The sequence below is a fragment of the Mustela erminea genome, chromosome 20, assembly GCF_009829155.1.
Source record: "Mustela erminea isolate mMusErm1 chromosome 20, mMusErm1.Pri, whole genome shotgun sequence".
Lineage (NCBI taxonomy): Eukaryota > Metazoa > Chordata > Mammalia > Carnivora > Mustelidae > Mustela > Mustela erminea.
Window position 1 is genome coordinate 31,205,433 of NC_045633.1, and position 13,767 is coordinate 31,219,199.

Here is a 13,767-nt window from a genome sequence, read left to right on the forward strand (position 1 = left end):
CACCATGTGGTAATTTTGTTATAGACAATGTCCCTATAGTGACACGTTATTACTACCCTAATTCCATAGTTTACATTACAGTTCACCCTTGGTGTTGTATATGTTATGGGTTTAGACCTATGTATAGTGATGTATATCCACCACTATGGCACACAGAGTATTCTGTATCCTTTTACCGTATTATTTCCTGAGCATTTTCTTGCATTCTGGTGTGAGACATTCCAGTTTCTCTACTGTTTCCTGTGATGGTCCCTTGGAATGAGCGGTTTTCTCCAAGAAGCTCTGTTTCTTTTAGTGAGAATGGTATTTAGGAACCAGAATCTGGGATCTAGGAGTGCTTGTTGCTACGAGGGTGTCTTTGCTTCTATTTCCTCTCAGTAGGTCAAGCCCTGAATGTCAACTATATTTACATAGGACTAATCAACATAAATATTTCTATAACCATAACCAGTGATCTAATTATGGTCTCTGCATCTGAAAGAAAAAAGGGGGTTTGATTTGTAGTTGTTTTTGTGACAGAAATATTTCCATTGTGGTTAATTTTAAGCCATGCATGGTTTGACAACCACCTTACAAAATTCTTGAATATATATAACAGCTTATTCTAGAGAAAAAATGATTAGCTTACTTTACCACACCACTAATATCTGTATTTCTGTATCTATTATGATGTCTACTTCTATTCTTTTAAAATTTTTTAAAAAATATTTTCTTTACTTGACGGGGGGGGGGGATGGAGATGGTGATAGAGGGAACACAAGCAGGTGCAGGGGGAGAGGGAGAAGCAGACTTCCCACAGAGCAGGGAACCTGATGTGGAGCTCAATCCCAGGACTCTGGGATCATGATCTGAGCCAGGGGCAGACTGAGCCTCCCATATGTTCCTATATCATTCTATTCTCTCTCTCTCTCTCTCTCTCTCTCTCTCTGTCATTCTACTACATTCTATGATAAAGGAAATATTCTATATATGCTTGTTTCTGTACAGAACCACTACACACATGTGGTTATCAAGCACTTGACATGTGGCTAGTATCACTGAAGATATGAATTTTATATTGTATTTAATATAACTAAGTAAAACTTAAATAGAAATAGCCACATCTGGCAAGTAACTATCTTATTGGACAGCACAGCCCTAAACTTTGATTATCATGGGGCTCATGGCAATCATGGAAAAACTCTGATTGTTGAATTTATCCACAGCAGCATCACAGAAAGTAAGACTGTCATATCACAACTCTACAGACCTTTCTTAGACTTTTTGTATTGTTTTTAGTTGTGACTTACATGTTGGTGGCAGGTACCATGTTCATTTCTGTGTTCTAAGTATATAAATGTCCTGACACAGTTGTGATGAAAGAAATTAGAGCATGACCATGCTGAGTTTCTGCCAAGAGAAAAGTCAAAGGAGATGCCAACTTGTATTCAGAGTGGGGCCATTCACTAAGGAAGGTGACATTCAGGTTTTGATTGAATAGGCATTGCTAATGCCATTCACTGGATTCAGCTTGTCTGTTTCTTGCTAACTAGTACCTTCTATTGACACCTTCTTTCTTCTGCTCCTTTAATGGCATGAATTATCCTAGTTTAGTCACCACTCTTCTCACTTTGTCTGTGTCATAGTTTCTGTACATACTGGAGGTCATCCACTTGAGAAGTTGTGTGCCAGGACTATTAGCTGAGACCTCGGAAAGGTATAAGCTGTGTTTCTCCAGATAGGTTGTACACACAGATCACCACATCTCATGAAAGGTCAGATTTTGATTCGATTGTTCTAGGGTGACATTTGAGAGTCTGCATTTCTAATAAGCTACCAGATACTGCAGATCCCAATTTGGGGCAGCAAGATTTATCTGTCACCCATTTGTATTCTTTAAAGTTCCCCACAAATATACTTAGGTAAAACATCATTTATTTTTCCTGACAATTAAGCCTTAGCATTGCAAATTCTCTAAAGAAATTTATGTTCTGTTTTAGTGGAAAGGATTTAAATTTTCCTGGGAGAGAATACTATCCCATGTGACTTAGGACTGAAGTCCTGTTGGGATTCTCCAAAGGACATACTGATAACTCTGTGTACATTAGATGAAATGCCATTTTCTGAAATCACCTATCCATGTTGGTGGGGAAGGTGGCATGAGCAGGAATGGATGGTCAAGACCATGAGAATAGGCCATGGGAATAACCAGGGCAAGACAACTTGTGGCTTTTCTGGCTCTGTAAGATAGACATCAGAGTGCAAACCCCTGTGAGTTTGATTCTGGATTGCTTTTAAATTTTCCTCCAAAGGAAATGTGAGTTTCAAATAGATTTCTCATCATCTAAAATGTGGTATTTTTTATTCATCTGTTTTAGCTCAAATGTCTCTCTTCTCCTTTTAGCTCTGTCTGATCTGGAACTCGTGGCCCAATCTATTATCTTTATTTTTGCTGGCTATGAGACCACTAGCACTTCTCTTTCCTTTCTTGTGTATGAATTGGCCACTCACCCTGATGTCCAACAGAAACTGCAGGAGGAGATTGATTCGACTTTCCCCAAGAAGGTGAGTGGGTCCTACTGAGGAAGGAGTCAGAATAGGCTTGGTTATATCTCAGTAACAGATTAGTTCTCAAATCCAGAGTGTTTTCATAAAAAGGTTTACTTATAACACTCATTTGCATGTCCAGCATGGGGGTGAGACTTTGCTTCATGTAGTTATTTGGTGGAACTGGGGAGAGAGGTTCCACTTTCTTATACCTATATTATCTGGAACTTGGAAACTAATTGTTGGCTGGGGAACAAGGAACTAAACTCCCAGCTTATGAAGAGACCTAGCCTCGGGGGCTGGAGTACCTTATTGGGCAAAGAGTGAACCCCCAGACCAACAATGAGGAGACCTTTCCAGCAACAGAGGGTGGGGCTGAGATCTGATCCCCTTCACAAAATTCCCTAGAACTGAAATTGTGTTCCCACAGTTGGTGGCATCCAGTCCTACCCCTCTCTTGTCCTATATGTGTTGAAAGGAACAAGTGTGTCCCCCAATTATGGTTTTTATGTAATATAGTGTTTCTCTTTAAATACTGTAAATATAATTGAAAAGATAGAAAGCAGGATATTTCCACTAGAAGAGTTTATATGGAAGAGGAGATATTTTCTGTTGTATGTTCTTCTTTTATGGTGTTGGTGTGTGACCTCTGTTTTGAAAGGAAATGGTGACTTCAACATATTTCACTGACGACTAAGGGTCAGAGGGAGAAATAAAATAAGATAAAAACAGAGTGAAGTAAGTCAAGCAGAGAGAGTCACTTATCATATGGTTTCACTTATTTGTGGAGCATAACAAATAACATGAAGGACATGGGGAGATGGAGAGGAGAAGGGAGCTGAGGGAAATTGGAAGGGGAGGTGAACCATGAGAGACTATGGACTCTGAAAAACAACCTGAGGGTTTTGAAGGGGCGGAGAGTGGGAGGTTGGGGGAACTAGGTGGTGGGTATTGGGGAAGGCACAGATTGCATGGAGCACACTGGGTGTGGTGCAAAAACAATGAATACTGTTACGCTGAAAATAAATTTAAAAAAATAATTAAAAAAACAGAGAGGGAGACAAACTATAACTCTTAAGTATAGGAAACAAACTGGGGGTTTCTGGAAGGGAGATGATGGGAGGATGGGGTAACTGGGTGATGGGCATTAAGGAGGGCCCCTGATGTAATGAGCACTGGGTGTTATATGCAACTAATGAATTATTAAATTCTACACACAAAACTCATAATACACTATATGTTAACTAAATTGAACTTAAATAAAAAACTAAAATAAACCCCCATTAAGTGTCACAGTCTTAGTCTCTTTTGTTCACACCAGGAAGAAAAATCACTACCTAGGAAGGATTTCAGACCCTGTTTAGGGGATTGTCCCAGCTGTCTTCCCTCGTCATTACTATTGTACACATGCCAGCGGGCCACTGAGCAGGTCAAAGGACATGGTGGATATTAAAACGACCATAAATGCCCTTTACCAAAATTCATGATTCTTAGGTGCTCCTAACACTTCAGTAGTAGTGTATAGAGTGAGTTGAATGATGATTCCACATCTCAATGTATCAAAATCTGTTTCTTTCCTTCCAGGCACCACCTACTTATGATGGCCTTGTACAGATGGAGTATCTGGACATGGTGTTGAATGAAATTCAGAGATTATACCCAATCGGTGGTAGACTTGAGAGGGTCTGTAAGAAAGATGTGGAGATCAGTGGTGTGTTTATTCCCAAAGGGACAGTGGTGATGGTGCCAGTCTTTACTCTTCACCGAGACCAGGATCTCTGGCCAGAGCCTGAGGAGTTCCGTCCTGAAAGGTACAGGAAACCTTGGAATGGGGAACCCACCCTCATATTGGAGGATATTCTGATATTTCCTTCATATAGATGACAAGCATGTGGTTGTACAATTATTTGTACATCTTTTTATTTTTAGAAGTATTTTTTATTACAAGATGATCATTGTCAAAATTTTGCAAACTCTAGTTGAGAAAAAAGATTAATGTCATCATCAGTCACATACATCATTATTAATCATAGGATATATGTCCTTGTGGATATTTTTCTATGCATACAGATTAATGAAAGGATGGCATTATATATTTATGTACTTTTTAAAAATTTAGATTTTTTTTTAGTGTTCCAAGATTCATTGTTTATGCACCACATCCAGTGCTCCATGCAATCTGTGCCCTCCTTAATACCCACCACCAGGCTCACCTAACCCCCTACTCCAGTCCCCTCCAAAACTCTGTTTGTTTCTCAGAGTCCACAGTCTCTCATGGTTCATCTCTCCTTCAGATTTTCCCAATTTACTTTTCCTTTCCTTTTCCTAATGTCCTCCATGTTATTCCTTATGCTCCACAAGTAAGTGAAACCATGTAATTGACTTTCTCTCCTTGACTTATTTCACTCAGCATAACCTCCTCCAGTTCCAACCATGTTGATACAAGAGTTGGGTATTCATCCTTTCTGATGGAGCCATAATATTCCATTGTATACAATGGTCCATATCTTCTTTAGTCCATATCTTCTTTATGAAAACATGGTCCTTATATACAATGGCATTATATATTTTTTGAACTACTTACTTGACATAACAGTAAGCTATAAACAAAATACCGTATTTGTGTTTGTGATTATGCATATACCATAATATATGTTACTATTATCCTTCTTAAGACAATGAGACTTTTTTGGGGTACCTGGGTGGCTCAGTCGGTTAAGCTTCTGCCTTTGGCTTGGGTCATGGTCCCAGGGTCCTGGGATCAAGCCCTGCTTCGGGCTCTCTGCTCAGTGGGGAACCTGCTTCCTTCTTTCCCTCTCTCTGCCTGCCTCTCCGCCTCTCGTGATCTCTGTCAAATAAAAAAATAAAAAGAAAATCTTAAAAAAACAAAGACAAGGGAGGTGAACCATGAGAGACTATGGATTCTGAAAAACAATCTGAGGGTTTTGAAGGGGCGGGGGGTGGGAGGTTGGGGGAACCAGGTGATGGGTATTAGAGAGGGCACGGATTTCATGGAGCACTGGCTGTGGTGCAAAAACAATGAATACTGTTACACTGATAAGAAATAAAAAATTAAAAAAGAGGACAATGGGACTTTTTTTCCTTTAAGTTTTTCTGCTTCCTCTAGCTATCTAAATTTACTCCTCACATCCTCACATTCCATCTTTGCAACCCTGGGCCACAGTTTCTGCTAGCTGTAGTGTGAGAGCAGCAGCTGTGGAGCTGAGAGTTCACGTCCCTGACAGGAGGAACAGCCTCAGGAGGACATAGACACACAGGCCTGTGCTGTCTGTGGCTGTAGTCCTGTGCCAGCTCCCACCTCTCTCAGCATCTGGGGTTCATCCAGAGCAAGCTCATCTGCTCTCTAGCTGTCTGAGACATCCTCCTTGGAGGGGTCTTGAGCTTTCTCTTCTGATGATTCAGAGCATTCTGGCTTTGGGTGCAGCATGAATTCTGCTACAGTCCGTGTTTTCCTGTTTATTGTATTGCTGAGCAAAATCTGGATGAACATTTTAGGGATTTAGACATTTAGACCCTGTCTCTAAGCTCCCTGATGGCAGAGCCCCTGTCCTGTTGCATGGCGTCCCTAGTGCTAGCAATGCATCCACACATAGTACTTGCTGAAAGATCTCAAAATGACCAAGTCATCTGTTTTCTGTACCAGGGGACCTGCTGGTTCCCAGAAGCTCAGCAGTTCCCTCTCCTGTAGCTTCTCTAATGGAAAACAGGGAGCACTCCTGATACTTGTCTGTGATTCATTCAGTCACGAGAGGAAGTGCTTATCTGTGTGTGTCAGGGACTGTGCCAGGCAGTAGGCAATCCATGTATTAAAAATGCGTATTATGGATAATTTTATTAAAGATTTTATTTATTTGATGGGCACCTGGGTGGCTCAGTTGTTAAGCAGCTGCTTTTGGCTGGGGATATGATCTCGGGTTCTGGGATCGAACCTCACATCAGGCTCCCTGCTCAGCAAGAGGCCGGCTTCTCCCTCTCCCACTCCCTGTGCTTGTGTTCCCTTGCTCGCTCTGTCTCTCTCTCTGTCCAATAAATAAATAAAATCTTTTAAAAAGATTTTATTTATTTAAGTGAGAGAGGGGGAGAAAGAGCATAAGTGGGGGAAGGGGAAGAGGGAGAGGGAGAAGCAAGCTCCGGACTGAGCTGGGAGCCCAACATGGGGCTTGATCCCAGGACCCTGGGATTATAATCTGAGCTGAAAGCAGATGGTTAACCAACTGACCCACCAGGTGCCCCTATTGTGGAGAATTTTTGACACATGTACAACCATATTCTATAGACGCAAGTCTATGAAATACTTTACATGAGTCTATCTGTGCCCACCACCTGCCCAACAAACACCAACCCATATCAGCTGCCCCATCCATGCACTGTTATAATTCCTTATCTGTTTTCTGTATTACATTAAAACATATCATCGGTAAACATTCTAGTATCTTCTCTATAATATAGTGAGTTTTAAATAGTACCTCTCCACAATGCCATTATCACTTTTCATTGATATAAATATGGAGGAATGAATTGTAAATAAATTGTAGTTCTAACCTTTAAGGAATTTATAGCTTTGTGGGGCAGGTAGACAAAAACTCAGTAATTAGAGTGATTATTCGTAATTGTGAGTATGATTATAGTGGAGTTGTATCACGTGCCTATGTAAATCATCTGAAAATCGGTTGGGGTTGTCCTAGCAGGAGGGTAAGGAGGTAAAGGGAAATAATAACAATGTAAATCATGGAGGGCATTTGTCCTGCTTCCTTTCTGCATGGATATAAGACCAACGTCAGTCAGTGTAGGTGAGATCCTACATTTCCTTCAATCAGGCTCATTTCTTGCCTTTCAGAGGATGAACATCTCACCACCTTGAATATAATTTGACTATTTAAGATAAATATTTTCAAAAGCATTCCTCCCATCTCTTCAACAAGACTGAATGCCCCCATAGAGGAAGGGGTATCCAATGATCTGTAGCAATGACCACAGCAGAGTAGCATAGAAGGACTTCTGTAACCAGCCAATCAAATTTCCTATGTATCCCTGGTTGAGAACCCCAAATATGTAGCTCTTGTGATTTTTAAGCTTCCCTAACTTGTTTCCAACTTTTGTTGTGGAATCAGGTTCAGTAAGAAGAACAAGGACAGCATAAATCCTTATATATACCTGCCCTTTGGAACCGGACCCCGAAATTGCCTTGGGATGAGGTTTGCGATCATGAACATGAAACTTGCCCTTGTCAGAGTCCTGCAGAACTTCTCCTTCAAACCTTGTAAAGAAACACAGGTCAGAGAGAGCACTTTCTGCAAAAAGAATGTTTTATCGTATTTTTTTTAAATTAAGGGATATGGAATAGAGCTGTGTGTGTGTGTGTGTGTGTGTGTGTGTGTGTGGACTCATTCATGCCTAGTAATTTGTTCTATCAGTCAGAGAATCTATTTGAAGCCATCTGTGATGTTTCAAGGCCCTTCTGTTCATGAGTGCCATGTCTGTGGTTTATGACCACCCAACCATAAAGGTCACATGGCCAGTACAGTTCATGTGACATCATTATACACAGAATGATGACCTTGAGCAGTATTTTAAATTTCTTTTAAGTCCATGGAAAGGAAGGAACCAAGTTGTGCATAGTCATGACTTGCAGTGATAACCACGTTGTGACTTTTGAACGATGCTCCTCTCCACCACGACTTACAGACACTCTGGTGTTCTCAAACCCTCATTGTACGTGGGAATCAGTGGGTTTGTGAAAAATCCTGATGCCCAGGTCATCTCAGAAACTCTAACCTAATTCACCCAGAGTGTGACTTTAAATGTGCCCCCTTTAATGAAGGCTGTGTGATTCACAAGGGCAAGCAAGGTTGAGAATCTGGTGTGAAGCATGTCTGCCTGATGTGAAGGACTCCCAGGGTCCAGGCCATCCTGGGTACGTGACTCCCCCTTCTGCAAGCCTAGCTCCTGTCAGGCTGTGCTTCCTTCCCATCCCAATCTGTCATCATGAATGGATGTTTCCACGAGAGAGGTGACAGCGTGTTTAGCAGTGTGGATGTCCATACAACAAAATGTGTAATAAACACTCAGGAGTCAGCGTATAGAAAATTAACTCTGGCACTTTTCAAAATTGTTTGCCACAATGGCTAAGAATCTGTTTTAAATGGTAAAGTCTCACCCTTTTTCCTTAAAATAAAAGAAGAACACCAGCCAACATCAATGTGTCTCCAGCCTGCTACAGAGTAACAATAGATCATCTGTTAAATGAGTGATGGATGAATGCTTTCATGCTCCAGTCTTGACAGCTTACAGAGTACTTTTAAAAAATCAGAGACAGATGAATCTAGTAATAGTATTTATATGTTTGTAATGCATCGTTGTCCTTCAGGTATCTTGCCTTCTTTGCTTCTGTTGTTGGCAGGGTATCATTTGTTGATTCTCATATGCTTGTTTAACTGTTGCAGATCCCCATGAAATTAAATGTTCAAGGGTTAATTCAACCAGAAAAACCCATTGTTCTCAAGGTTGAGCTAAGAGATGGAGTGTAAATGGAGCCTGACTTCCCCTATGGACCTCCCTTTTGTTCTCCAAGAAGCTGTATCCCAGATCACCAGAGACCTCAATTTCCTTTGTGAGTAAAACCCAGAAATGAAGATGGCCTGCATCTACTGCCTGTGACAGATGACTAGGGCTTCCATACATTCACTTAGCTTTTTTGGTGTCTGTGTAGAGCATTCTGTATTGTGGAGAGCAAAGGAGGTGCCCAATAAGTGCCAGTGATGTTGACTCAGCCTGTCTGGTTCACACAGACTACCCCCAGTTAGTACCATCTGTTCCCCTGTTAAAGAATAAAACTTTCTCCACAATTTTATCAACCTACTTTAATGAAAATGAGAATTATTATCATGACTATGGGAGTGATATTTCTATCACATGTCTTATTTTAAATATGCCACATTAACTATCACACTGAGCAAGTCTATCAACATCACTTTACAAAACTCTGAACTGATGTTTTTGTGCACATTAAAAGGGAATCTGTAGAATGATGAGTGAGAGCCAGTGACTGAATGTTTTGACCATCACAGTTGCTGGGTGGGTGGAGCTCATTCATAACTCCAATGTGATATATTAAGATAAGTGAGAGTTAAGCCACTGTGACTTTGCCCATTGGTCAGAAAGTCTATTCACAATTGAATTCTACAGGTCGTGGAACACATGTTTTTTCTAACTCTCAATTGAGGCACTTAGTATTATATGATTAGTTTTTATTTCATCTGCCCTGATATTCTGGTACCCAGAGGACATGCTTTCTCTTTGTGTTCTAGCCTCAGCTCCCAACTGTCCTGACAGAATGAACGTTGAATCAGATGTGGTTGATTGGCTGGTTGACTTGGCAGGAAGGCTAAAAACATTTGTCCATTTCAGTTGGTATGAGGAGCTGCATAGAATTCTTCCTATTTCTCCCCTCCTCTCCAGCCCCTTCTATCTCCTTTCCTGGCCTCTTCCTTTGCCTTTCCTTTCCAGATAATTTAGTCCTAATGCCATCAGTGGGGCACAGCCAGGTGGCAGCCCCATGCTGGGGTCAGGGGCAGAGAAGAGTCATAGTGACCCCAAGTTAGAGACTGAGTGGGGTGGGGAGGGTGTACACATGGAAAAGTAGGCTGGCATGGGTGAGGGAGCCCAAGCTAGATGAGAGGTGTGCCCACACAGACATTGGTCTGAAGGAGATCTTGGAGTCCAAGTACAGTGTGGAGAACCCAGGTAGTATGGTCGGGGCATACATGAGTGGTAAGAGATGGAATAAAGGTTAGTTACATAAAGAGGGATTGATCAAATAGGTAAATATATTACCGCTAAATGGTTTCAGGAGTTTCTCTGTTGGAGAAGGGAGTCACTGACTTGGAAAGGGAGAAAGCCAAATGAAGCCTGTGTATTCAGACACTGGAAGTGAGTGTATCAATGCAATGTCGTGCTTTCCTATGGATAGATGTCAGATTGGTAGAGAGAGAGAGAAATGTATGTGTCTGTCTGTGTATGTGCAAGAACACACATCCCCTACCTCTCTCCATGGACAGTTCTTAGAAACAATGACTCGGTAAGAGCAAAGAGCATACCTACTGCCCAGATCTTGGCTCACAAATGTCATTTTCCACTGAAGGGAACTAGGGCATTTGAGAGAAATGACTGATTCCAGGCTGGGAAAGCACATGATGAGCCAGGAGCATTGTGTACTCCACAGTGATGGGGAAACATCCACAGGACACAGAGCTAATATGTGGGGTCTCTTCCACCCCTCAGGAACAATTTGGGCATCATGTTAACTAGCGATAGGGAGAGATTATAGCCCATTGGATAAAACTGGACACTTGAGTACGCACAGGTGGAGAGAAATACAGGAACAGATTACAATCAATGAGGACACAGTTTCAAAGTACTATAGCTCAGACACCCATGAGTTCCTGAAGAAAGAGCAGCTGACAGAGCAGAGACCCGGCAGACCAGTGAGCACCATCAGGAACAGGAGGAAGGGATGGAGCATCACCAGATAGGATGTGGTTGGAGGAACCCAGCGTCCCCTCTGGGATATTCTTGCCAAGGAGGCAAACCTGAAACGAAACCCCCCAAATTGTGAGACACACTGAAATAAAAGAATATCTACTCCTAATTTGTAACTGGTGTGCAATCTTCTACAACATCACGGTCTGAAAGCAATAAAAAAAGAAAACGCAAGCCAGGATTGGAGTCGCTGGTCCTCAACCCCACCTCACAGCAAGCAACTGTGTTTCAACATATCCCAGGAAGGGGACCTTTCAAGAGTCTGTCTGAAATTTCTTGATGTACACTAGTGAGTCATTGCAGGATAGAAACCCTGCAGAATGAAGGTGTCCTGTCCTGAAGCAATGCTTCCTTTTCCTTTTGTGCTCTTCCTGCCCCACTCTGGTCCCTAGAAAACCGTGCATTTGTACACCTCCTGGGAGCATCTGTGGAGTTGGCAGGTGGGATGGTGCCAGTTCATGAATTGCTTACTAAAGCCAATCAGATGTTCAAGTTGCTTGCAGAATTTTGTTTCGTTTGTTTTGTTTTTTAACAAAATACCAGAGACAAAATAAGGCAGTGTTCCAGACTGAACAAAGGAGACTAAAGAAGGGTGACATGTAACCTCAGTGTGTGAGCAGGGTCCTTCTGCTATAAAGGACATTGTGAGACCAGTTGAGGGAACTGAAGATTCTTTTTTAAAGATTTTATTTATTAATTTATTTGACAGACAGAGATCACAAACAGGCAGAGAGGCAGGCAGAGAGAGAGGAAGGGAAGCAGGCTCCCTGCTGAGCAGAGAGCCCAGTGCAGGCTCAATCCCAGGACCCTGGGATCATGACCTGAGCAGAAGGCAGAGGCTTTAACCCAATGAGCCACCCAGGGAATGGAAGGTTCTGGTTGTTCCTTGCCATAATGTGTCAGCATCCACTTCCTGACTTTGATAGAGATATCTTCATAGGAATATGGGGGATTTTGAAATACCGGATCAGCATTTACTCTGAGATGTGTCAGGAGAATAGTTCTTGAAAGAGACTCTTCTGGGAGGTTGTAATTGTTTTCTGGGAGAGGTGGATCACAAAAGCCGCTTGAGCCTACACAGCTCTCCTTGTCCTTTGCCTGAATCTAGCTTATATTATTTTAAGCAACGAGGCAGCACCACACAATGAATGAGAGATGGGGAGCTCTGAGGCTGGAGCTCCTGGGGTTTGAATCCCAGCTCAGTCCGGGGCTGAGTCTAGACCAATCAGTGGCCTTGGTAAATGAAGAAAAGGTACCCCCTTTGCATAGCTGGACCCACAAGGTTTGGGCCACATTTCAGCACCTGTGTGCCCCTTAGCTGAATGCCACTGTGCAGAAGTTAGTTAGGGCTTTTTTATTGTCTCAGGTCAGGTCCCTAAAAGTAGAGTCTGAGGTGGAGGTTCTAGAGCAAATGGTTTACTAAGACAGTGCTCTCAGGAGAAAGGATTGAGGGGAGCTGGGTAGGGCAGGAGCACAAGCTGAGCAAAGCTGGGGCAGGGGGAGCCTAATACCATGGAGAGCTCTGGAGCTAGAATTGTATTACAGAGTCGATATCACTATGAGTTAGTCACTAGCATTTTCCACTCCATCAGTGGGTCATAGACTGCCTTCCCGCCTCCAAGAGGCACAAACTCCTAGGTGAAGTGGGTTCAGATGGGCCAAGGGTGATTCCCCAGAGAGTGGGGCAGCTTGAGCTCATAAGAATGAATTTTGCCAGAGACTGGGGGATGAGTGTGCGGCCCAGCGACAGGAGTCTGGTACCCGCCTCCTCCACAGACACTTTTCATGGAACCTGGAGTTAATTAGTTAACACCTTCCCTCCTTGGTACTTAGTGCCTCAGATTGTGTAAAATAGGGGCAGAATACCGGTGCCTGTCTGACATGATGATGAAACCAGATGGTGTGTGTGAGGTGTTTGGGACACAGACCAGGGAGCATGCAGCGAGCTCATAATGAATGTTGGCTATTACTCTCGTAGCTGTATTATCCTCAGTCCTCTAGAGACCATGTTCATTTGGACATTTGGGCTCCATCCCTGTGAAGTCCAGCTTCAATCTGCCATTTGAGAAAGTAATTGCAGACATCTTTCCCAGAGGCTTAACTATGAAGATACTAATGCCTCAGCTGGTGTTGTCCAGGAATTTTCCAAAAAACAATATAAACACGCCCTGTCCAGAAGTGACTTTGTAAGATGAAAATCAACATGTGAACCTCACTGGGATGGTCAGCAGGGGCACCCTCATGCCCTAGCACCCAGACCCAACATGAAGTGATGGACTTGGCCTCAAAGGAACTTGGCCTTGCTCTCTAACTTACTATCCCAGCTGGAGGCAAAAGGGTTCTCCTTGTCACCACAACTACCACCCCTTCGGCCCCACAAGAGCTCTGGCATAGAGAAGCCAGCACACTTCAAACTCCTGGGTTACTCCAATGGACTCCAGTTTATAACAACCTTCCCTACTTCCCCTTTCCCCCTGAAAAAGTACAGCTCCCTTTTGTTCTTCAGACTTGACTACGGTTGCTGCAGCTTGTTTGTTCTGGATTGCAATTCTCATTTCTTTCTGATTAACTCCTTCTGTGCTATTAGAACAACTGGCAGGTTTTAGTTTTAAGGTTAACAGTCATCACGACTAGGAGCAGGCAGTCCTGGGGCCCGGGATGCATTGCAGTAATAGCTCCGTG

At 42.7% G+C, this 13,767-nt stretch overlaps 1 protein-coding gene across 1 annotated transcript in view; it reads left to right on the forward strand.

The window, feature by feature from the left end:
• LOC116581214 (cytochrome P450 3A12-like) overlaps positions 1-11,592 on the forward strand; it is a 56,344-nt gene extending 44,752 nt beyond the window's left edge. The window contains exons 10-13 of the mRNA XM_032328302.1: positions 2,384-2,544; positions 4,111-4,337; positions 7,659-7,821; positions 8,991-11,592. Coding sequence (XP_032184193.1) covers positions 2,384-2,544; positions 4,111-4,337; positions 7,659-7,821; positions 8,991-9,074 — 635 coding nt within the window. The 3' untranslated portion in view covers positions 9,075-11,592. The remainder of the gene's footprint in view (positions 1-2,383; positions 2,545-4,110; positions 4,338-7,658; positions 7,822-8,990) is intronic.
• Positions 11,593-13,767: the final 2,175 nt, after the last annotated feature.